Genomic DNA, 27,305 nt, shown 5'->3' on the forward strand with positions numbered 1-27,305 from the left:
CCAGCTGTTTGGTGTACAGGTTGGCATCAATGGTTTGATGGTCTGGGACAAATTCATAGTGAATTACCCCCCATGTAATTCCACCATAGGCAGAGTATCACCTTGTGTTCAAAATGCCTATGATTGGTGATATGTTTATGCATGTTAGGATTGCAGAAAAATATCTCCTTTGGATAATTACTTGTTCTGATCCATAGCTCAAGTGCTGTGTTCATGGTACTTCTTCAACCAAGAGGATGTGGAAGCGTCAGTGAAGGAGTTCTTTGCATTGAAAGGCAAAAACTGGTATCAGTGTGAGATCAAAGGTGGTTTCAGACAGTGCAATACGAAGGCCTCTACTTTGAATTCTAGGCTGCTTTTGCAACTTGACAAATAAAACAAATAACTTAACAAACTATTGCAAAAGCTTTGACTCAACACAATAATCCAAGTACTGAGTTGGTATGTCTTAGCTAAAATTTTATTCTTTAGTACTGTCTTGAGAATACTTCAGATTTCATTTAGGTGTGGTTTACAGAATGGTCTACTGTACTGGGGGGGGGGGTCTTATGTCTAGATTATCAACTAGTAGAAAAGTGGATGGTATGTATTTATTGTAACAGGCACTAGAAACATTATCAAGTGAGAAAAAAATCTCTCCCTATTCTATGACAGTTGTATGTTGAAGTACATGTTCCTAGATAGGTAAGCTTTTATATGTTAAATGTAGCTTCATCTCTGCTAAAAACATCCAAGTTCTCCCAGTTGATGTCCTAGTTCTGTTAAGCTATTTATGGAATCACAAATAGCTTAACAGAGAACTAGGACATCAACAGTAGCATATGCTCTGGAAAAGATAGCAGCAGGGGTAAATGAAATCTATGAACCATACAAATGGTCTAATGTAGTTCAGAGTTTCTATAACCTGGATGATGTAATTAGCATTGGGGAAGTTTGTAAAGAAAACAGAGTGGCTAGAACATGAAGGGGCAGGTACCTGTTAGTTCTGTTAATGATATAGACTTTGTCCAATGAATGTAAGAGGTAGACTGTATGAAGAAAGTGTGGAGAGTATTAGGATGTATGGTAGTGGGACATGAGTACTGAATACAGAAAATCTGCAGAATAAAAATGAGGTATTTTTGATACATAATGTTAATTTAAGTGAAAGACTGAGTAAAAAAACTGAATAGAAACTGGGAGTTTGCCAATGTATGCAGGAGATCAATGCTCTGGTCTGGGCATGTGATGCGAATCAACCAAGAATGCTGGTTGAGAAAATTCTATATCAACACTGATAACGTCAAATGTTGGGTCCCACAGACGACATGACAAAAGATGAGTGCTAATACAGAGAGAAAGCAAATGTTAAGTCAGAGATGATAGTGATGATGATGATGAAGTTGATAGTGATTTTTTTCCTGTGTGAACAATGTAATGTTGATTTAAGTTACTTTTATACCAAAATGTTTTACCACAGACTTCACATTTGTGTGTTTTGTCATTTGTATGAATTACATAATGTTTCTTTAACTCTCTAACACACAAATAAGTTTTACCACAAACCTCACAGTGGCAGGGTCTCTCTCCTGAATGAACTAATTTATGGCTTTTCAAATTAGAACGTTCTGAGAAAGTTTTATCACAAATATCACAGTGGTATGGTTTGTCTCCAGTGTGAACTTTTTTATGCCTTTCTTTATTAGATTTTAATGAAAATGTTTTCCCACATATATCACAAATGTGTGGTTTTTCACCAGTATGGACCAGTTCATGGCACTTTAAGTAATCACTACATGAAAATGATTTGCCACAGGTTTTGCAGGAGTAAAATTTGTCTCCTGTATGAAGGACTTTATGCCTCTTTAAATTTCGACCACAAGCAAATACTTTACCACAAATGTTACAGCTATGTGGTTTCAAAGCGTAAGTCACTCCTGTATGGAGTATCTTATGCTTTATTAAGTCAGCATTATTCCAGAAGCTTTTACCACAAAAATTACAGTAGTAAGGTTTCACTCCAGTGTGAACCATTTCATGCTTAGTTAAGCCACTTTTTCTTGAAAATGCTTTGTCACAAATTTCACATTTGTAAATTTTATCTCCAGTATGAACAAACATATGCTGTTTTAATTCACTGTTTGTTGAGAAAGTTTTTCCACAAATTTCACAGTGGAAGGGCTTCTCTCCTGTGTGAATCATTTTATGTCTCTTTAAGTGAGAAGTTCTGTTAAAAGCTTTACCGCAAACATTACAAGTGTACGCTTTCTCAACAGTATGAACAAGCTGATGGTCCTTTAAGATACTTTTGTAAGCAAATATTTTACCACAGATGTCACAATGATATGGGCTTTCTCCTGTGTGAATAATTTTATGCTTCTTTAAGTAACAATTATTGAAAAAAGCTTTACCACAAATTTCACAGTGAAATGGTTTCTGTCCAGTGTGAATCCTTTTATGACTAGTTAGGTCATTTCTTCTTGCAAATGCTTTATCACAAAAATCACATTTGTATAATTTTTCTCCTGTATGAAGCAATATATGTTGCTTTAATACAGCATTAGTTGAGAAAGATTTACCACAAATTTCACAGGGGAATGGTTTCTCTCCTGTGTGGATAATTTTATGTTTCTTTAAGTTAGGACTTCTTTTGAAAGTTTTACCACAAACATCACATTTGTATGGTTTCTCTACTGTATGAACAAGTTTATGTGAGTTTAAATAAGTATTAGATATAAATGTTTTACTACATATATTGCAGTGATATGGTTTCTCTCTGGTATGAGATTGTTTGTGCATACTGAAATGTGAAATGTATAAGAACTTTTTATCACAAATTTCACAGTGGTATTTTGTCTCTACTGCATCAACTGTGTTGTCTTCCATCTTGCTGGTATATTTTCACATCATACTATTTAAAAAAATGACAAATATGATAGTAGCTTGTAGTTCCCAAAATATTAATCTGACAATATAAGTTCTCTATGCTCTTAAAATCTCAAAGTATTCATTTTAATTAACTAAGTTCAATAATAACATCTTCATTTAGAAATACAGTTTTCAAGATGGAAACATTTCCTGAAATACAAGAAAACCAACATTAACATGAAGCTGACAATAAGAATCAAAGAAATGTTAAAACTAAATATTAATAGCATGACAGTATCTTTCAAGGATAGCAGTTTAAAAATCGATTGATACATCACTCAAGAAACTTATGAACTTCCACAGATTAACACTATAATAATAGATGTCGCCATGTTGTACATAATATAGGTTATTTCCAAACGTATTTACTGTGCATGAAATCTGTAGATAAGTGTACCAATAAATGGTGTGAGAGCAACCTAGAGATTACTCACCCCTGTAATGTGTATTGTGTCACACCAACAAACCAAACCTTACAAATAAGATAAATATACTGAAGTGTCCAACACATGACTATATATCCAAATCCATGGTAAATCTAACACTTTCATAGGCGTTCATTCTATTGCAGGTTCTATTACAGCCATCATTTTTACCTGCAGATGTTCAAACTGGACATTAATCTCACCAATTTTGGAAAACCTGCAGTAGTCAGTGTGCTGCCATTCCTTGCAGAAATTGGCAGAATCATTAGAGCTTCAGACAAAATGCCTTGTGGCAAATGAGTTAAGTCCTTTTGTGTCCTGAGACTAATAACATGTCTTGTCTTTTATGAATGGAGGTTGATAGAATAAAGTACTGCCAAGTATTTAGGTTTAATTTAATATTTCTGTTATGTCTTACTCCATTAGGGAAATGTACTCACCATCCCTGAACACTAACACCTCCCACTTTCAAATGTTAAATCATTCTGAAGATTCCCTATTAGGATGAAATCACTCAGCAAAGAACTGTTCAATTAACTCAATCAAATTCTTAACTCTGCAGTTAGCCTATATTGAGTTCTTATCCTTTGTGTGTGTGTGTTAGAAGTTTCTACGCGCACGCGCACACACACACGCACACACACACACACATATATTTACATCAATGTATACAAATATACAGTGCCATCCAAAGGTTTGGGCATACTGGACAGTTACTCAGTGACCTCAAAGGTCTAGGTACCTAATTCTCATTTATGTATGCTTTGGCTTGCTGTCAAATAAATACAATAGGGCACATTGCGTTGATTTGCCCGGAGACCTAAAATGCTACTGATATGTCTGTCTGCATGCATCCATCTAAAAAAAAAAAAAAACATGGAATGGAACAGGTAGAATACAAGCAACAATTGTTTCAGTTAGTTATGAAACAATTATAGTCTGTATTGTACCTGTTCCACTCCCTATGTTTTGCATTTTCATTCGCATTCTTAGCAGCATTAGTTGCTAAATCGTGAGTTGTATGGAGATAGTCAGCTTACTGAAATTTCATTGGCACTATCATGTAGTGCCTCATTGGCACTATCATGTAGTGCCTCATTGGCACTATCATGCTATTAGCTGTCAGAAGTGAAAGTGCTCTACATGGTAAAAAGCGTGTAACTTTCGATGTTAATAAACATATTTTGGCATAACTACAGGGTTTTACCCCCCAGACTTTGGGAGGTCTCTCTAAGCTAACGGATCCCTTACGAAGAGTCACACACTTATCGAGACTGCTAGAAATAATAGCGAAATCATATTTAAATCATACCTCTAGTATACAAAATATAAGGAAACGTTAGCTATTAGTTTGTATTTCTCAACTATGCTGTGGACAAAGACAAGATTGCCATGACTGGAACGTCTTTAACCACAAGCCAAACAACAGTACTACTCAAGCAGAGCGGACCCAAACGCGCAGTCGCGCTGTCGCGTGTCCGCGCTAGCTAGTCGTGAGTGGTCGATCCTACGAAAAGTGTGCGCGGGCGTGCGTGCAAATGAATACATATGTGCGCGTGCGCGCATATGCAAATTAGTAAATAATTTCTTTTAAACAAAGTAAATAATTTTTTTTTAATTACTTTTTTCTTTTCTAAACAACGTAGATAGGTAGAAGGAATAAAAATAACACACTATCTGTTTTTGTTAACTTCATACATTTTTTTTCTTTTAATTAAATTTTGTGAACAAAATAATTTTTATTTTCTAAACAACGTAAATAAATTTTAAAAAAGGTGCACATTGGGATTAGACACTGAGGGAAACTTGATATGCTAGAAATAACAGCTAAACGCAAAAAGAAAAAAAAACTGTAACCTTTACCTTTCTGAAATCACTGTGGATATATTTCGGCTATGTGCTTGATAAATGTCTGAAAGTTCTCCCACGAATTCCCACACTTCATATCGTAATAATCACGGTACATTGGCTCATCAATATGTGACCATTTCATGTTACCACATGATCCACTTTTATATTTCAGTCTACGTTTTATCCGTGACCAGAATGGGCCACATATCCGTGAAAATCGTAGTTCCTGGCTCCACATTTTCAATGATTGCAGCTTCTAACGTTTCAGCCTTTCTATCAGTTATAATGTTGCAAGTAGCCCTTTTTCTGAGTGACATGTACTTGTCGTCAAATGAAAATTCAATCTTTTCAACGGGCTATTGACGGAGTTATTTGGCGATGTAATTCATGCAGTAAAACAATCTCTATAAGGAAAAATACTTTTTTAGAGAAATGCCACTTGATAGTGTTTACACTATTTCAAATAATAGCAGACTTTATATCTGAATTGCCAGTAACTTGTTCCATGAGTTGAAACAATATTAGCAACGACACGGCCATTCAATGGTACGAATACTGCCGAGAAATATGTTCAGCCATGTTACTGAAAGATAAGAAAAAATTAGGTGGACTGAACCACGTTGTACAAGTGGATGAAAGCCTGCTTTTCAAGAGGAAATATGAGGTTGGCAGAATGGTTGAAAAGTTTTGTGTGATAGGCTTTTACGATGTCACTCAGAAAAAGGGCTACCTGCAACATTATAACTGATAGAAAGGCTGAAACGTTAGAAGCTGCAATCATTGAAAATGTGGAGCCAGGAACTACGATTTTCACAGATATGTGGCCCATTCTGGTCACGGATAAAACGTAGACTGAAATATAAAAGTGGATCATGTGGTAACATGAAATGGTCACATATTGATGAGCCAATGTACCGTGATTATTACGATATGAAGTGTGGGAATTCGTGGGAGAACTTTCAGACATTTATCAAGCACATAGCCGAAATATATCCACAGTGATTTCAGAAAGGTAAAGGTTACAGTTTTTTTTTCTTTTTGCGTTTAGCTGTTATTTCTAGCATATCAAGTTTCCCTCAGTGTCTAATCCCAATGTGCACCTTTTTTAAAATTTATTTACGTTGTTTAGAAAATAAAAATTATTTTGTTCACAAAATTTAATTAAAAGAAAAAAAATGTATGAAGTTAACAAAAACAGATAGTGTGTTATTTTTATTCCTTCTACCTATCTACGTTGTTTAGAAAAGAAAAAAGTAATTTTAAAAAAATTATTTACTTTGTTTAAAAGAAATTATTTACTAATTTGCATACGCGCGCACGCGCACACATGTATTCATTTGCACGCGCGCACTTTTCGTAGGATCGACCACTCACGACTAGCTAGCGCGGACGCGCGACTGCGCGTTCAGGTCCGCTCTGCTTGAGTAGTACCCCAAACAACCATATTTCTGTTGTTTAGCCACGTTCTACTAAAATAACTAGAAAAATACGTACACTTCTACGAATAGGATCAACAGTCAACACGGCATGGTTTGGGTAGCCGGAAGTAGAGGCTGAAATAAGCGATATTTATAGGTTCATGGCTAAACTAAGTAATAACAATTTTGTAAACAATCAGCAGTGACAGACAGACAGACAGACGAACAGGGAAATAGACAAGCAGAAAGATAAACCACAGGAAGATAGGTAGATAGAAAGATAAGCAGTTAATTTATTAGATATACTCTTTTACTTGTTTCAGTCATTTGACTGTAGCCATGCTGGAGCACCGCTTTTAGTCGAGCAAATCGACCCCAGGACTTATTCTTTGGAAGCCTAGTACTTATTCTATCGGTCACTTTGCCGAACCGCTAGATGACGGGGACGTAAACACACCAGCATCGGTCGTCAAGCGATGTTGGGGGGACAAACACAGACACACAAACATACATATATATATGTAAGGGACGACCGTGCGAACTCATAAAAGGAGAAATGGAGACGGATGGAAAAACAGGACTCCTTTTATTTAAACGTGTCACACGGTCGAACATACAAATATATATCAAAGATGATATATACGATATGTTATGCGACGATAACATAGATGACCAGTAATGAAAGACCACAACCGTATTAGATGAATAACAGAGATATTTATTGTGGCGTTAAAGATGTATGTCTGTGTGAGAGTGTGAATGCGACATATAAGAACATAATCAAAGACAGGCCGTCGTGCAAAGAAAAGTGTGTATGTGAGTGATACATGTGTGAGTTATTACAGCAGATAGAAAGAGTCAGTAAATGACACGTGAGCAATTATACCAGTTCGTTAGTACACTATAGGAAAAGTTCTGTATGTGAAAGTGAGTTGGCTGAGTGTGGCAGAGCTTATCACTAGTTGTGTTTTGGCTTCGATGCCAGGGCCTTGAGGACAGACGTTTATCGCAGGCTGAAATCTCTTGTCTGTTTATTATAGTGGTGAAGCTAAGTCACCTAACAGAATCGAAGAGAGAGATGTGCCGCGGAGGTTTGGTTTGGTGTACATGGTAAGTCGTGTTGACGCTGGTAGAGATTGTTGCTGGTTAGTAGTAATCGTAGAATCGTGTTGGTCATGATGATGATGCTGGATAGTAGTAGTAGACTCTTGTTGCTGATGTGGCGACGGCGGAGGTCATCGTGGCTGGACGAAGCTGCTGAAGTGGTCGCTGGCTGCTGCTGCTGTCGTGTGGTACACGGAACAGTTCTCAAAGAGAAACTGGACCGAGACAAATTATTGGGTATGAGTTAAAGCTATTTATAACAAACTATGGGCTCCCGAAGGCTTCAGAATTTTACTCTATCACGTGACCTTATTAGGGGCCGTGATTTGTCAGTTTGCGTTCTGGCGGGAACGGTTCGAAGTAGTTGCCGATTCGAATAATAAGTCACGTGATGAACAAGGAATGGGTTCTCTACTACGCTCGCATTTATTTCTATTTAAATGAGAAGATTGTATGTAATGGCGATAGTAGTTTGTATCTAATGGCGGGAGGTAGTTTCACTACATATATATATATATATATATATATATATATATATACGACGGGCTTCTTTCAGTTTCCGTCTACCAAATCCACTCACAAGGCTTTGGTCGGCCCGAGGCTATAGTAGAAGACACTTGCCCAAGGTGCCACGCAGTGGGACTGAACCCTGAACCATGTGGTTGGTAAGCAAGCCACTTACCACACAGCCACTCCTAACAAATTTACAGAAATATAGCGTTATAAAATAGAGAGTTATATCTTTTATCTTTAACTTGTTTCAGTCATTTGACTGCAGCCATGCTGGGGTACCGCCTTAAAGTCAAATGAATGGACCCCACATTTAAATTTTTTTGGTAAATTTTGATCCTTTCACCCACACGATTTTCACTAAAAAAAAAAAAAACTCGGATTTTTTGCGTGGAATCAAGTATCTTTTAATATGCTGCAAACCCTTTATTTTTGTTCGGAAAAGCGAGGCGGGGCGCCCCCCCCCCCTCCCATATACCGGAATCATTAGAAATTTTTTTTTTTTTTTCGTCGAATGAATTCTGGTGACCTCCTAATATGCTACAAAACCCTTTTTTTTTGTCCAGAAAACGGGGTGGAGTGAGGTGGATGCCGTAGAAATTTCACCCCCACCCCCATTGATCTTTTTACCCGCGCGATTTTCACTGAGACAAAAAAAGACTCGAATTTTTTGCATGGAATTAAGTACCCTCACCGCTTAATATGTTGCAAAACCCTTATTTTTGTTCGAAAAAAAGTGATTGGGAAACCGGATCCCCCCATATCCCGGAATCATTGGAATTTTTTTTTTTTTTTTTTTCGTTGAACGAATTCCAGTGACCTAATGTGCTAGAAAACCCTTTTTGGGATCCGGAAAATAGGTGAGGTGGGGTGAAAGATTTTATTGATATGTCAACTTGTGTGTCTGTGTGTGCGACATATAAACAATAATAGACAGGCTGTCCTGTAAACAAAGTGTATGTGTATACAAACATGGACGTATGTGTGTGCGAGAAATACAAAGCGTAGAAAAGAGTCTATGAGGACGTTAGAAGAAAGTCCAGACACAAGGATGGTAAATACCAGTTCGTATTCAAGGTACACAGTGGTTGAGGTGCTGTAACAAGAAGTTGTGGCGGCAATGCAGAGCCAGGGAGAGGCACATGTCGTGTAATAGTTGTGGCTTCAATGCTGCTGCCGGTTACTTGTTACAGAAGGTTGTCGCAAGTTTTATTTGCTGTTATCCATGGTGAAGTAATTCACAAACAGTGTGGAGATAGAACCTGTGTGAGTGCTGCTGGTGAAAGTCCCGTTACAGGGTTGAAGCCAGGCAAAAAATCACAGAAAGTACTGCTGCAAGAAATGATTGAAGAACTGTATAGTCAAGTAACTCTCGAGATATGGAAATAACTGTGGAAGGTGCTTGCAAAGGCGACTGTCTTAAAACAGAAAGCAAAACAAGATAGACACGACATTTTAAAGACCTAAACCAAAGTGAACCTGATCGGCAATCACTTACACAATCACAAGGGGAGAAGTTAAGAAATTTTTGAAATTACTTAAAAATAAATTTTAAACTATGGATAGAAAGTCATAATGACGACATTACTTATGTAACAGATGTCATTATGGTCATAGCAGAAACTTCGAATCAGCTGCCGCAGACCATGCTGACAGAAGAGAACACAAAGAGTTCACAGTAGGATTCAAAATAAACCGCATGAAAATAAAATGTGCAATGCAAAATGTAGCACAAGCCCGAGCAGAGGTGGGAAACGATGAAATTGAAGACGCGAGGGACATCTGCTTAGACAGACGTAAGTAGAGATATAATGCTGAAATCTCGTGCAGAGGTGGTAGGTGCTAGCCTAGATTAAAGATGTGCTTAAAGTCCTGCATGCCAATTTCCTTAGTAGCACTACCCTATTTGCACTTTTATGCACAAAGGAGACGCGCCTACTACGAAAAGGAAGACCAGCAACGTGCTGTAGATAAGTTCACTCCTTCCATAGACGTTGTCTGAACAGGTGCACGGTGTGTACATGTCAGCTGTCGCAGTGATCGCAGAGCATCGTGAGATGAAATATTTTGTTCAAGAACATAAAGCACCTCTCTGTTTGGGAATCGAAACCGCGACCATGAATGCAAAACTCTAACTGAGAACTAATGGTCCATAACAAACTAAAAGTTTAAAAAATCAGAGGAAAGGAACAACAAAAGTAAGAAGTATTGATGGAAAGTCAGTAAAATTGCAAAATAAGCACCAGCGGTAACATTTTATCCCTTGAAAATTTCTTGAGATCTGTCTTTTAAATAACAGTGATTACGATTCTGTAAAAAAAATAGTAAAGTAAAAATACAAATAAAAAATAAATTTCAATGTTTTTTTTTATTTTGTGGTGGGTGGAGTTGCGTACGTCATTCCTTCAGTATTTTTAGCTTATTCTATGCCGTTGTCTGACATGAGTTATTTCCCTTAACATGTCTGCGTGCGAAAAAATTATACACACGCATATGCATACATACATTACGAAAAGAAATATTAATTTCTCTTCATTTTACTCAGTGTGCAATTTATAAGTGATTGTTTCTAATTTAGACACAAAGCCAGAAATTTTGATGGGAGGCGCAGTGATCCTAGTATTGCGTTGGTACTTTATTTCATAGACTTCGAAACAATGAAAGTCTAAGTTGACGTCGGCGACGATTCTTTCCCTAATGGTAAAGCTTTGAAATTTCTTCTATACCTGTTTATAACTAAACATAGATAATATATTATATCATTTTCCCAACATTAGTTACACCGGTCTGTTAAATGAATAAGTACGAAACTATCAGCGATGATAGCTCTGTATGTATGTCCATGGTGCTCGAAACTTAATGTTAGCACCACAGTAATTATATTTAACCGTAATGTTCTCCCCATTACGTTGAGATAACGTTTGGAACAACGTTTGACAAAGGCAAGGGTGAGAACTCAAAATGAAGAAAAGAAAAAAGAGAAATGAAATACTTAACGAACAAGACAAGGACGTTTTGACATAGTAAGTCTGTCAACTACAAAAATGGTAACTCTTTTTGTAGCATGGATGAATTGCAAATGCATACATCTTCTGCTGAGAAAAAAAGATGAATATTGAATCTTTGATTTTACAAATTCATAGGTATGCATGTTATCACTGTAAGTTATATCAATTAAATGTTATAATGCATCACACAACTGCGCAAGCCCTATTGATCTAATTACAGTTCAAGACTAAAATATGAAGACTTTTTGCTTTACTTTTTAACAGTTCAAGAGACAGCGTAAGGTGAAGACGTAACCTCTACGTTGCAGCTCGATTTACTAGAAATAACAGCCAAATCTCCCTCCAGTGCTAACTTGTTTTAAAAGAAAAGAGAACGCTATAATGTTCTATGTGTATTATGTCTAAAGAAAAACTCAAAAGACAGGATGAATATCACTACAAAGCCCTTGATCTAATGCATCAGAGTTAACCACTAACAAAATCCAACACTTGGATTTTCTTTACATCATATAAATGCTATTTTAACAATAACAGCTTTCTGAGAAAACTTGGGTTAATATAAATGGACGACTTGCTCTTGCCAGAAATCATTAATAAGGAACAAGCGGGGGTGTTTGGCTTGTGTTAGATTTTGCCTTTAGTAAAGATTGGTTTTAACGTTGGAAATGTGTCACCTGTTAAGTTATACGGACAAGAAGTGTCATTGTACTTCGGTATATAAAGAAACGTAAATCAGTGGGATATGCGTTGTGCAATAATAGTACTTATCTAATGCATTGATTAAACTCCATTATATTATAGTATAGACATAATTATGAAGCACTAAAGATACCACTCGGTATAATAGGCAGTGATCAGGAATTGATCACCTTTCTTTGCCTTACTTGTTTTTTCAAGATACGAAGCATATGGGTGATATAGTGACTGGAGAAATGCCAAGAGAATATCTTGCAAATAACTTTCGAACAAGCAAAGGTGAAATTCAAAACATTGTATTTATTTTTGTTAAGTTATACATTATAGTCGGTAAAGTGAGAAATAAATATTTCTTTCTTTTCTAATTGAAATGAAGGTTTCGGCACTGTCATGGTATTAGCTGTCAGAATTGAAAGTAGAACCGACAAGGAACGTTACTGCTGGTTTGAGTTGATTCTTTGGCTACTGACTAGCCGGAGCTATCTGTCTGTCTATCTCACTCTCTCTATATATTTATCTATCTATCACTCGTTCACCTCTGTTTGTGTCCGTAGAATTTATCAAATTAGAAAACGCAAATTTAATATAAAAATATATTTTCTGAAATTGCAAATTGGCACTATCACGCTATTAGATGTCAGAAGTGAAAGTAGTCGCTGTCTGTCAGCCTGCTTGCCTGTCTGCCTGCATGCCTGCTGCTGGCCTGTCTGCCTGCTTGCCTGCTGCTGGCCTGTCTGCCTGCTTGCGTGCTGAGCTATCTGTCTGTCTGTCTGTCTGTCTGCTGGTTTGAGTTGATACTTTGGCTTACTTACTTACTGATATCTATCTACTATGTATCTATCTATCAATTATTAGAAAACACAAATTTAATATAAAAACATTTTCCTGAAATTGCAAATTATTTAAAATATAAAAATATAATTTTCAACAGAGAGAATTTATCAAAATAGAAAACAAATGAAGTTTGAAGTTAAGTTTCAAAATAAATGTGATACTTATGCTCCGTAGATACTTATACTCTGTAATGTTTCAAACGCATGGATATAGGTGTCGAATTTGTTCCAATAACTTCTGGAAGATCTCATCCTTGAATTCGTAACGCCACATGAATTCTATTAGATGTGTTTGCAGTAAATTCCGGGTTGTCCCATTTTCTCTTTTGTTCTGGTTCTTGGCATGTTTTCATAGGCATTCGATGTGATTTGTTGTGGCAAATGTAACCGGATCAACAAAATTTATTGAATGGTTCACGGTTAAATGTCTATATCCTAGCGTGTTTAGTGTATTATATGAACGCCAGAGGTCAGAAATTATTGTTGTTCCTGGTAAAATCCGCTCTTGTATAATTTCTAAAAGGGTATCAGATGATCGATCTTCTACCGCAACTAAAAAACATCTTCTCGTATCTCTTTCTAACGCACCAAACACCCACTGCGTTTTAACCCGATGGCCAACATTATATTTTCTTCTAACAAACGCACTTTCATCTATCTCCACTATTCGGTTTGGTCCGCCTAACTTAATATTTTGCGCAATATAATACTCTGCACATACATCACGGCAGTAATTCCTCCAATCTGTTACAGCTACATTTGCTATACGACATTCCTGGCCTAAATTCTTAGCTAAATCTCCCTTAGCCCAATAATATAATATATCTATAATCTGCTCGCTTTTCAGTTTGCTATTATCTAGAAATTTCCCTTTCTAATGGAAATCAGTTTTCTACAAGGCCTTCCACATGACCATATCATGCCATCGGACAAATTGTTTTTGGCCACTTCCCTCATGCTAGCTCCACAAGAGGGACATATTTTTTCAGTATTTAACAATCCGTATGTCTTGAGCCAGTGAATACTAGCTGCTGTTGTTGCGGTGGCGATGGCAATGTCGCGGTGATTAATTCCATTTGCACTGGGATATGTAGAAGTCATCGTGAAAAACCTGCAACTAATTTGTTCTCGTGTAGATTTCAATTTGAATTACGCGCGCTTTTGGGTGTTCGTTGGTGGGTATGATGGGTAATTCTTGTAGAATTCCGTAGAATTTAAACAAGCGAAGGTAAGGTGGACGAGAATTTAAACAAATGAAGTTCAGTTTAAAGTTTATAAATAAATATATTTCATTCCATGTTCAGTTTAAACTTTATGAATAAATGTATTTTTGCATTATTCATTATTGTTTTTAAAAATAAATCACATATACCCATCATACCCACCCAAAAGCGCGCGTAATTCAAATTGAAATCTACACGAGAACAAATTAGTTGCAGGTTTTTCACGATGACTTCTACATATCCCAGTGCAAATGGAATTAATCACCGCGACATTGCCATCGCCACCGCAACAACAGCAGCTAGTATTCACTGGCTCAAGACATACGGATTGTTAAATACTGAAAAAATATGTCCCTCTTGTGGAGCTAGCATGAGGGAAGTGGCCAAAAACAATTTGTCCGATGGCATGATATGGTCATGTGGAAGGCCTTGTAGAAAACTGATTTCCATTAGAAAGGGAAATTTCTAGATAATAGCAAACTGAAAAGCGAGCAGATTATAGATATATTATATTATTGGGCTAAGGGAGATTTAGCTAAGAATTTAGGCCAGGAATGTCGTATAGCAAATGTAGCTGTAACAGATTGGAGGAATTACTGCCGTGATGTATGTGCAGAGTATTATATTGCGCAAAATATTAAGTTAGGCGGACCAAACCGAATAGTGGAGATAGATGAAAGTGCGTTTGTTAGAAGAAAATATAATGTTGGCCATCGGGTTAAAACGCAGTGGGTGTTTAGTGCGTTAGAAAGAGATACGAGAAGATGTTTTTTAGTTGCGGTAGAAGATCGATCATCTGATACCCTTTTAGAAATTATACAAGAGCGGATTTTACCAGGAACAACAATAATTTCTGACCTCTGGCGTTCATATAATACACTAAACACGCTAGGATATAGACATTTAACCGTGAACCATTCAATAAATTTTGTTGATCCGGTTACATTTGCCACAACAAATCACATCGAATGCCTATGGAAACATGCCAAGAACCAGAACAAAAGAGAAAATGGGACAACCCGGAATTTACTGCAAACACATCTAATAGAATTCATGTGGCGTTACGAATTGAAGGACGAGATCTTCCAGAAGTTATTGGAACAAATTCGACACCTATATCCATGCGTTTGAAACATTACAGAGTATAAGTATCTACGGAGCATAAGTATCACATTTATTTTTAAACTTAACTTCAAACTTCATTTGTTTTCTATTTTGATAAATTCTCTCTGTTGAAAATTATATTTTTATATTTTAAATAATTTGCAATTTCAGGAAAATGTTTTTATATTAAATTTGTGTTTTCTAATAATTGATAGATAGATACATAGTAGATAGATATCAGTAAGTAAGTAAGCCAAAGTATCAACTCAAACCAGCAGACAGACAGACAGACAGACAGATAGCTCAGCACGCAAGCAGGCAGACAGGCAAGCAGGCTGACAGACCAGCAACAGGCATGCAGGCAGACAGGCAGACAGACAGCGACTACTTTCACTTCTGACATCTAATAGCGTGATAGTGCCTGCAAATTATTTAAAATATAATTTTCAACAGAGAGAATTTAGTAGTACCCTTATACTCTGTGTGTTTTCAAACGCATTGATATAGGTGTCAAATTTGTTTCAATAACTTTCGAGTGATAGATAGATAGAGAGAGACAGACAGACAGACAGACAAACAGTTAGCTCGCTCCGGCCAGTCATGGTATTAGCTGTCAGTAGCCAGAGAATCAACTCAAACCAGCAGTAATGTTCTTTGTCAGATTTTTCTACTTTCACTTCTGACAGCTAATACCATGACAGTGCCAAGATTTCTACTGATTGTTACAGTTAGGATATATTTCGACACATATACGGGAGTTCTGTTTTGTGTTAAGTTAATTTTCAATATATACTTATTTGTGAAGGTGATGAGCCGGCAGAATCGTTACTGCGCTGAACAAAATGCTTAGCAGGGTTGATAAAATAAGTACCAACTTAGCCACTTCCCTGAAATTGCTGGTTTTGTTAACAGGCAGGAGTTAGGTTTCTACTCCTCTCATACCTGGCAAAATAGAGAATGGGTATGATTTTAAAAAAACCAAAACGTGTAGAAACAGTGAAATAAGTGAAAACTGAAAATTATACCACTAATGAATAATATGTTTGGAGTTCAGACTGAAGGAGACTTTTGGAAATGTCTTTTTGTATATATATATATATATATTATACAGATTTAAAATTTATGTATTTATATCAACTCTTAATAAATACTAATCAATTTTCCATATTATACAGAAACGCGTCCTGATTATGACCTATAATTCCATATGTTAGTCAAAGCACTACTCTCGGGACGGTTTTCTGATTATTATTTTTTTTTTTTTTTTTGTGATAGAGATATCATCATCATTGTTTTAACCTCTGCTTTTCCATGACTGCGAGTCCGCTGCCCTAACCACTGGGCCTCCACATAACAATAAATAATACTACAGAATACTTTGAGACTGAAGAAAAACATCAGTTAACTGCTATATTAGTCCTGCCTGAGGTCCTAATCAGTCCACTACAAAGAACACAAAACAGCTCACTTTCCATGATTAACAGATTTACATGGACCACCTACAAAGGGATGCTGAAAAGTTCCTGGCTTTGGGCAAAAGAAAATACAGGAGGATCAGTTAAGATTTTGTTTAAAATATTCCCCTCTCAAATTCACACACTTACTGCAACAGTCCTTCAGTTTTCCTAAGCTCTGTAAAAGAATTCAGAAGATTGGGCCTGCAACCAGGCCTTTCGTGATACCCTTAAAACCAGGAACTTTTCAGCACCTCTTTGTACACTAATATAAGTATTAAGAGTGAAAAGCCCCCTGAATCTACAAATAGCTATGTTGCAACAGGAATCTTGAACTATTAGTCTATTAAATGAAAAAATTATGTTCAGAGACTCAAATGCATAAGACTTAGAGTACCATTACAAAAACATTCTAAAACACTGTCTCTCCCACTGAGCCCAGACAAATATAAAAAACACATACACACAGAAAGAGCTGCAACATCATTAGCCTCACTGACTCAAAACATTACTGCAATGTATATAACCAACAGTAAGTGCAGAGGAACAGTAAATGTCGCTTTCTGAGTGAGTACTCCTTGACTGATTTGGCTAGAATGGATGCAAAATGTCCAGACTCTCATACTGCACTTCGTATGATTACTCACTGCATGCCAACATGTGCAGTATGGTCTTTGGAGCATGTGCGGTATGGTCATTTCTTTGGATAGATGAAGACATGGAATAAATTGATAAGATATATTTGTGGTTCATGCCTTGTTCAGCCAACTAGTCTGATATCTGTGGACTGTTTGTTCAAGGCTGACCTGAGGCTACCCGTCAATAACAAAGAAGTCATCTTTTCTGTTATTGAGGTATTCTGCAAGGAAATTGTACAGAAACAATTCTTTTGCTCATCTATCAAGTCTGATTGTGGTACATATGAAAAGATGATCACTGTTGCCTATGACTAATCTCAGCTTCATTATTCCATCACATGTTCTGACATCCATGTGTCCGGTATCATTTGGCATGTACAGTTACTCATGGAGTAGCATAGCCTTCAATCTCCAGCTAGGTAGATATTTTGAAAAAATTTGCACAATTTGATCATGGCCTGTTTTGGTTGTTCAGTCAGACAGCTTTATGTAAATCAGTATAAATTTTTAGCATTTAACCATCCTGATCTCAGTTACTATCTAGTTTCTAGTGGTAGAAAATTAATTGAATGACATATACCTTGTTTTTGATGTCAAGCTTAATAGATATGCCAACAAACAGTATGTTAATAAAATAGTGTATCCTAGCTTGTATCTTTAGTTTCCAGTTAGGTAAATATAACAATGAAGTATGGTGGTTAGCAGGCAATAACTGATTTATTTCCTTTGAAATCAAATATGAATATTGTCAATAATGATAGTAATACACCATAAAACCAATGTTGATATTAACATGAAAATTTAATTAGAAGTTCTCTTCATTTCACATGTGGTTAAGCCTTTTTGTTTCAGGAGGAGTAAAGATAATGATTCTTATACTTAAATCTGTATTGTTATATAATTCAATATATTGTATTGTTTTATCATTTATACAGCATGGCTTACACTGCTCTGTTAACAGAATCTTTGTGAAACTGTTGGTGATAAATTTGTATGTCCATATCTATAACGGTTTACTAGAAGAGGCAAGAGACACTGGAGCATAGTCTTAAAGACAATATGGACATTACAGCATGGTGAGTCTGTTTACACACTATAACTAATGATACTTTCTAAGATGGTTCTTATTTTATGTATTAAAATTTGTGAGCTTTATAATTGAAGAAAGCTTGTTTGTATTTCTTATATAAATATATTCCTACATTGTTAAATTATTTACTCCCACACACTCTCTCTGTCTCTTTTATAGCTACAACAGTTTCCACAACTCTGAATTGACAAGCTGTATACACTCTCTACACAGGTCAATCTACCTCTCCTGCTTTTCCTCACCAGATTCTACTCTAAACCTCAATCCTTCCACCTTAGAACTGCAACCCTCTGGAATTCTTTCCTTGCTTATGATTTCCTGAAGGTATCAACTAAAACATGCTGACATTGAGCATGGACAGCATCAGTGTCACTGGTTCAAGAAGACCTGCAAATGTCATGGGTACTCATCTTTCTCCTATGAGTATATATTTTTTTTTAAAAGTGCAAAGCAGTTTGTATGATACATTTGAAGAAATGTAATGCAATATAAGTATTAAAGGCATCAGCAGCTGATGTATATGAGAGATGGCTGTATAGTTATGTGATGTGAGTGAACAATGAATCCTGGATGAGAATGGGTCATTGTTGTCAGTGGAAAGTTCTCATGGCTGAGGAATGTATGGCAACGGCTACTTATTAAAAAGAATTGTTCTTGAACAACACTGTTTATTTAGATTAATCAGTAATTAAGAAACCCAAGTTCAGATTAAAGAGATAGCAGAAGTTACTATATTCTATACGGTATATTTCCAAACCAAATTAGACAGTGGAACTTGGTGCAGTCCTCTGGCTTACCTGCTCGTGTCAAACCATCCAGCCCATGTTAGCATGGAAGGCAGACATTAAATGTTGAAGATGATGACTATGTATATGTATATTCATGGCTGTGTTAAGAAATTCGCATCCCAACCACATGGTTGTGGATTCAGTCTCACTATATAACACTTGAACAAGTGTCTTTTACTATAGCCTCAAGCTGCCCAAAGTCTTGTAAGGAGATTTTGTTGATGGGAACTGAAAAAGAAACTTGTATATACATATACATGTGTCTGTGTGTTTATTTACATTTGCTGTTTGCTTGGTTGAAAGTTGTTGCTTGCATGGTGTTCTCTTCGTACTTCCCCTGTCAGTAGATCACCTGTTTATATATCTTCTAAGGTGTGTCAAATGAGAAATCCTTTAGTTGAGAAACAGGTAAGGGCTAGTGTCAGGAAGGGTATATGACTGTAAAACAATGCTCTCTAACCCTGCTAACATCGAAAAACATATAAAAAACGAACAGAATCCTACCTATTAATTAGCAGAGTTGTTAAAGCATTGAGATGGATACTCTAGTATTTATTTAAGTTTCTTGCATTCTGATTTCAAAGCTTGCCATGGCATAAATAGAGTACTAGTTTAGGCAGTGGATTGACAGAATTATTAGAACATTGGACCTTGCAATATTTGTTCTAGCTTTTCGTATTTAAAATTCAAATGTTGCTGTAGCCTACTTGATAGTTTGGCTTAATCTGTCATCCAGATTAACACCACCACTTAGCTCATGGACGCCTTAAGCAGAGTGCACTCTGTTGCAAGCATTCAGGCCAGGTTTCTGATTTGAGGATATTATTCTCTGTTCTATCACTCTCGGGGTCATTGCTATACTGAAGCTTGTTGTTGTTGGCACTCCATCACTTACGACGTCGAGGGTTCTAGTTGATCCGATCAACGGAACAGCCTGCTCGTGAAATTAACGTGCATGTGGCTGAGCACTCCACACACACGTGTACCCTTAATGTAGTTCTCAGGGATATTCAGCGTGACACAGAGTGTGACAAGGCTGACCCTTTGAATTACAGGCACAACAGAAACAGGAAGTAAGAGCGAGAGAAAGTTGTGGTGAAAGAGTACAGCAGGGTTCGCCACTAACCCCTGCCAGAGCCTCGTGGAGCTTTAGGTGTTTTCGCTCAATAAACACTCACAACGCCCGGTCTGGGAATCGAAACCGCGATCCTATGACCGTGAGTCTGCTGCCCTAACCACTGGGCCATTGCGCCTCCACTATACTGAAGCACATACTTCTCATATGGTACAGAAATTATGTTTAGGAAATATTACTGAAAGAAAAGTTTCATAGAAGTTGAGCAGGAATAAATGTTCATTGCAGCAACTGAAGAAGAGTGTAGTTGATGTTGCACCATTGCCAAAGAGAACCATTCTAATTTTAAACCTTTTTTGCAGGGAACACAGGTCGCTGCATTTTATTAAGATGGGAATATGGAATGCATGTTACATCATGTGCATTTATTAAAATATTGATGAAGTCTACTCATTGCTAACTGTGTCGTTTGTAATTGGAGGATATGGTAGTGACCCACCATACTTTCTCACAAAGTGTAACCCCTAACCCTAATACCAGTAGACCTTCGTAGAAATATACCAGCTTTTATAGTTTAACCCTTTAGCATTCAGATTACTCTTCCAAATGTAAGGCTTAGTCATACTGTTTTGATTTGATCGTGCATTATCTTGTAGCTTCAAGACTTTGATGATGTGATTGTTTATTTTTAGAATGACATTGTAAGCTAGGTGTGAGAGGACAGATCTGGCTGGTTTGAATATAAAATGGGGGATAATAATTAGGCCAGATATGTGTGGTTTAAATGCTAAATGGTTAAGGTAAATGTTTATATTTGTCAGTATAATATTTATTGAAATATTACTTTTAGTAGTAAATAGTGAAATGGTTGAAAAATTTCTCATAAAATCTGAGGAGTAATCAGTAGACATGGGTATCATATAGAAGGGTTTGGTTCATATTTTATTAAAGAAGTATCCTGTTAAATTTTGACTGGGAATTTAGAGCTCATTTGGTAGTTAGAATGACAGCAACAATAGCATCTAAGAACTAATATATTCAAGGATAAACAACAAAAATAGTAGTAGTAAAACAGCTTAATCATAACTTGTTACACATCTGCATTACCTAAGAAGTAACTAGTCTCAGAAATTGATTTACCACAAATTCCACAGACCATTTTTTACACTTGAATTTTTAACATTCAATTGTCACGGTTGTTTAGTTTTATTTCTGTGTAATAAAAACTTATGTTTACATAAATGGCAATATTTCAAATGAAGCTTCATTATAAAATTTACATTTATGAGTAGTTATATAACTACAATCAGTAAATAATTACCCACAATATCACAACTGTATGATTTTTATCCAGCAGAAGAAGATTTATAGGGAGATAAGTGACCGAATTGTGACAAAAATTCCTCAACAAATTTCACAGAGGTGTCATTTTACCCCAATACCCCTAATTGAAAACTGTTTCTCACATTTTATGGTAAACTGGTTTCTCCACGGTGTGAGTACGTTTGTGTTCCGTTAAAGGATCATTTTTAGTAAATGATTTTCCACATATTTCACAGTGGTATGGTTTCTCACTTCGAAAGTGACTCTTATTAGAAACAGCTTTCCCTACAATAATCACACTTGTATTATTTTTCCTTAGTGTGAATACGTTTATGCCTTGTTAAATTACCAAACTGAGAAAATGTTTTCCTACATATTTTTTCCCAGTGGTATGGCTTTCTCCATGTATGAGTGCACCTATGAACAGATAAGTTACATTTTGTAGTAAATATTTTCCCACAAATACTACATTTGTAACAATTTCCCACTTTCAGAAACATTCTTTCTGTAATGAAATTTTGAAATTAAAATGTTATCATTTTATTCTTTCTATGAAGACATTTGCAAATAAATCTCACTCTCTTTCTCTCTTCACCATCTACACTTATAAGCAAAAATCTAGAGAAGTGTTGGGTTAACACAACTAGCAGTAACATTATAAATGATATGACTAGAATTGTGTTTCCTTTACTGGCTTTCAGTATGTTTTTATTGTTTTGAAAATTGACTGACATAAATCTGCTTTACCACAAAGTCTGTTTCTTTCTTCAGACTTGATCAGATGCAGAATTGAGAAAAGAGCCTCACACATATACTGGGTAAACTATTGTTGTAGATGATTCCAGATATTTGGGAAACTATCAAATAACTTTTCCTGGAATTTGCATGTTGAGCTCATTTTAAGCAGACTGAAGAATTAATGTTGTATACAGGTGGAACTTTTTTGAAGATTTCAATTCAATATAGCATGTTTAATATTCACTTGTGAATTATACAATGTATAAAGTTTCAATGTGTTAGTATCAACTTTCTTCAGGAGAAGGAGCAGTTTTTTATTTTTTATCCTTAGTAACAGAAGAAATAAATATGAAGGAATGGCAATCAAAGGTCTAAGACTCTCAGAATAAACTGAAATTTACTGTCTTCTTAAGAGTTGTTCATTTTAGAAATATAGTTGGAAAATGAAAGCTTCCATTTTTGATCATTACTTTTGTATCCAGTTTAATCCACTTCCTAGTAATTAGGGTAAAATATATAACCTTTGTATTAGAAAAAAAACAGTTTTTATTAATTGATACTGGACACATACATTGTAAATATTATGCTATGATATCTAAAGTCTGATATATTAATTACAGGACTAATTTGTAATTATGATCAGAGAGGTAATTTTAGCTAACAAGAAGTCTTTAGTATCTTAACTATGGACATTGTGTATATACAAACATTCAGTTGTTGTCATAATCACTGTAACTACTTAATAACTAAACTTTAGGCTGTCACTCTTTTGTCACTGAACCACCAAACTATACAGGATACATCTTATATAAACTATGAGTGCAGTGGGATTTCAGACAAGCTGACCGATGAAAAGCAACAGATGCACAGTAGTTAACAATAAAAACACCCAGGAAATTTAGTTCTTTAATTAACCAGAAGGCTCCTTAAAATTAGTTAACCGTTTCTTTTATTTAGGTGACCAAATGAACAGTGGGGAGTAGAAGTAGGTGTAAAAACATAGCCAGAGTTAGGAACAGGTGGAAAAAGTTTAGGGAAGTATTACCTCTGTTGATAAGTTTCTTTGGGTATGTTGTATGATGTTTGTGTGTGGTATGCAAGCTGGAAAGAAACGAAGCTAGTATTCTCCTGTGGCTATGTAATGTCAGTGTGAACAAGAGATGAAACGATTGAGAGGGAAAATGAGCGTTAGAGAAATCAGTTTTTGTGTGCAAGAGAGAAAAGACTGCACTGGTATGTACATGTGAGGTGTATGAAAGATGGCAGATGAAGAAGTATCAAGCAATCCCCAGGGAAGGAGCCTGTTGAAGTGATGATAGTTAATCTCAAGATGCTGAACCTCACAAGGGAAATGATGAGATGCTGTGCTAAAACAGACTCGTCCTAACCATACCAGCATGTAAAACCATGTATGATGATGACATCTCAAAAGAACCCATGATCTTTGTGTTGGAAATCTAAGATTTAATATGGATCACATTGTATACTTCAGAATAATATTCCTAACCGAATCAACAATTGTTCAAATTCATCACTGATATATTAAAAGCTTTCAGAGTTCTATATTTGGTTTGCTGAATCAGGGCTGGTCTGGCACATGAAAGCATCAAGAGCTAAATTTATGATATACAAGATATATTGTATATTAAGTTTTTCATGTCCTGGATATAGTCTTCACAAATCATACCACAGATACACATAGTGGAAGCATCAACAACAATCTGGAGAATACCATCTGGCTGATGTAAAAAGAATTTTATGTGACCAGACCACTCAACATCACACAAACAAATGAAAATAATAAATTGTAATTTACAGAAGAAATGATTACTTGATTGGATTGACACTTGATATGACAGAAAATTCATTTTATTGGTTAAGGTGGAATAACAACTATCCTTATTAAATACATGCATAAATAAATATTATCTCACATCAGTGTATTATTCGTTATCTATTTCTCCTTAATCATTATCTCATGTCAACAGTAATATATATGTTTATATACCCTCATTATATACATTCATATATGTATATTATTATTGTCATTTAATGTTCACTTTTCCATATGTATCTATCCATTATATACGTTCAAATATGAGATGCATTCAAAAAGTTTCTGACCATTGAGCATAACAAAAAAAACAATTTTGTTCATTTCACGAATTTTATTTAATCACCTTCAAAATACTCCCCTTGGAGAGTTTATACGCTTCTCCCAGTGGTCCTGCCACTGGTGGTAACACCTTTGGGATGCTATGTAGCTCCACTGTCGCTTTCGTAATTTCCTTTTGCAACTCAAATTACTTCCCTTTTAGCATGATTTTCAGTTTGGGGAAGAGCCAGACGTCACATACTACCAAGTAGGGAGTCTATTGAGTAAATGGTGTGTTGTCCTTGACCAAGAAAACTTGGATTATGTGGGCAGAATGAGCAAGCACATTGTCATGGTGAAGTTGCCAATTCTTTGCCACCTACATGTCTGCTTGCTTTCAACACACAGCATCACAAAGGTGATGTCTATCCTCTTTGATTTTGTAGTGCATATTCAACATACACGATACCATGGGAATCAAAGACACAGGTCAACATTACCTTCATTATATTCTATTTTGAAACTTGTATTAAGCCATTCTGAGTGAAAGTTGAATAATTGGACGTATATTGGTTCACACTTAGAAAAATGTAACAATTTGTGACAATTTCTGAAAATGTTTTTTTATGTAAGCACAAGTTAATACACATAATGGAGAAAATGCAGTGGAATTGGAGGATAGTCACCCCCACCTAAACTGACCTTTCCAATTTTTTTTTTTCTTCTTCACTAGATTCCTATGTTTTTGATGATGGTGATTCCAAATATGCAAAAAAAAATCATGTTTTTAAGATTTTTAATTTCTAACTTTTTTTTTAAATTTGTTTTTTCAATCTACATGGAAAAATACGGAGATTAAGAATACGGGGGATAAACAGATTTTAATTTCAAATTTTTCTATGAAAAACTCCAAAATTGATCCACACCCTGTCCCGCTGTCTAAAAGTGAAAATGAATTGCTGTTTAGTCTGTTTCCACATGCATAGACTTATAGTGAAACAGCAAAAGGACCATGGCATGTGAAGCCCTCACCACAAAATTCGATGTGCTAAAAATAACAGCTAAATGTCTGGAGAATCGTTGTGCTTGTGGGCGAATGAACAGAGAAAGAAGTACACAAAATATATTCTACATACCTGTCGTATATGTTGGGTTTGTTTTGTTTTTGTTTTTGTTTTTTTTTTTTTGCTTTAAAGGTAAATGATTCTGATAGAAGCAATTATTTTGCTGTCAATTCATTGGATTAATCCCAACAAAATACTACTAGTTTAGTCACTGGCTCAGCACCTGTATTTGTGGTTTTCATTCCAAAATGATAAAAACTTTAACATACTTCCAAAATGCGACTTAATCCATGTGTATCCGCATACGTATATGTGCATGTGGGGGGTGGGGAGCAGGGTATGACAGGAAAAACATTTACGGAAATGTACTCATAAAAGTTCTATTAAAATAAGTTGACTTCATATGCCACGCTTGCAACTCTCCATATAAATGATAGCAAAGTGTGTATCAAATGAAATTAAAGTCCTTGTTCAATGACAGATTGATCAAGTTACTAAAATTTTAATGCTGGTAACAACATATTCTCACTTTTAATTGAATACTGAGAGAGAAAATGCAAGGGAAATTAATTTTGGTGGTAACGACTAAACCCCTTGATTCATTCTCACAATTAAAAAGAAATTCAGAGGTGAAACATTGCACAAGTTCATTTCTGTAAATGTTTTTCTTGCTCAGGTGTGTTCTGAGTTCAAATTCCACCGAGGTCGACTTTGCCTTTCATCCTTTCGGGTAAAACCAGTTGCATACTGGGGTCGATCTAACTGACTACTCCCACTCCCCAAAAATCCCGGGCCTTGTGCCTAGAGTAGAAAAGAATTGCTCAGGTGTGTGAATGGGTGCTGAAATCATGGAGCACTGGAAATTGAAGTAGTACTCTTTTACACCTTTCAGTCATCAGTACTTATCTAAGTAATCTAATCTATGCTGTAACCTTTTAATCAAAGCATGACAACGTGGGTAGAGGCTGATATCTTAATATTTCTGATGGTCTTAAGTATAAAAAAAATTATTAAAGATTTATATAGAACTACATCCAGAGTATGTCTATAAGCTATTGTGTTTAGATCTGGTTTCTATCCTCAAACTGTTCCGTTTTGTAGATGCATTTTTTTTTAATAAAGCACTCTGAAATTAGAAAAATCAAAAGTCTGCAACAATCTCGGTCCCACGAGTATCGGATAATGGATTTTCAACTGTGCAAAGAAACTGATTGTGGTGATCGTAGTTTTGACGGTGATTGTGGTGAAAGCAGAGACAGTGTTGATGATGACGATGGTCGAGATAAGTATGGGAGGAGGTTATGTTTTTGCCGGCATTGGTTTGGGAAATTGGGCGATTTTCAGCATGTGTGTATATGGATGGAAATGAGCTGCTTGGCGGAGGTCTGCGCTCTCCGAATGCTTTTCTAGTTCTGTATATACGGCGCACACACAATCACACATGTTAACATATCAATAAATTTTCTCTTAAACATTCTACCCAGTTGTGTCTCTTATTTCCCTCTGGCACATATATGCATTATTCTATTTATATTTATTGTATCAATCATGTGATGTACTAAGGAGCCATTCTCGTCACCTCGCTTCGCACGGACGTTACACAGGCTTCTAAAGGTCTTTGTTTCTTCCAGTAGCAGATCATTTTCTCAGTTGGCGGTGCACCAAAATGTCTCTCTGCAGCCCTGTTGCCATACTGTTTGGTATATTTAATCACTTGTCGCTTGTAGCCGATTGTATAAGAGTATCTTCTACTTGAGGTTGCCATAATAACGGTTGTGCTAAAAAGTTTAAATAAAATCTTCTGAAGTTGCGGATCATCCTAACGTCAGCAGGTCGGGTTAAGACCATGGCTTTCAGACATCAAGGAGGAAGCCTATGTTGCTGTCTGAACACAACACATTTCATCACATAGAGTGAGTAAGTGATGACTGAACACAACATGTTTCATCACAGAAACTAAG

The 27,305-nt window shown here is 36.0% G+C and overlaps 2 protein-coding genes across 7 annotated transcripts in view; one reads left to right on the top strand and one right to left on the bottom strand.

The window, feature by feature from the left end:
* Positions 1-24,126, top strand: part of LOC149134970 (uncharacterized) — a 39,611-nt gene extending 15,485 nt beyond the window's left edge. For 4 of the 6 annotated variants that reach the window (XM_089353545.1, XM_089353544.1, XM_089353549.1 and 1 more), the window contains 2 exons: positions 18,107-18,247; positions 18,421-24,126. In XM_089353545.1, the coding sequence (XP_089209671.1) occupies positions 18,107-18,217 (111 nt within the window). In that variant the 3' untranslated portion in view covers positions 18,218-18,247; positions 18,421-24,126. Of the gene's footprint in view, positions 1-3,460; positions 3,730-18,106; positions 18,248-18,420 lie in introns of those variants that run through there. The other 2 variants (XM_089353546.1, XM_089353547.1) reach the window with 2 other exon arrangements.
* Positions 328-3,160, bottom strand: LOC106879968 (uncharacterized). The gene has a single exon (XM_089353541.1). The coding sequence runs from the start codon at positions 2,863-2,865 to the stop codon at positions 1,348-1,350; it is 1,518 nt and encodes a 505-aa protein (XP_089209667.1). The 5' UTR covers positions 2,866-3,160; the 3' UTR covers positions 328-1,347.
* Positions 24,127-27,305: the final 3,179 nt, after the last annotated feature.

This window comes from Octopus bimaculoides, chromosome 6 (genome assembly GCF_046866305.1).
Source record: "Octopus bimaculoides isolate indiv1 chromosome 6, ASM4686630v1, whole genome shotgun sequence".
NCBI classification, from domain to species: Eukaryota; Metazoa; Mollusca; class Cephalopoda; order Octopoda; family Octopodidae; genus Octopus; species Octopus bimaculoides.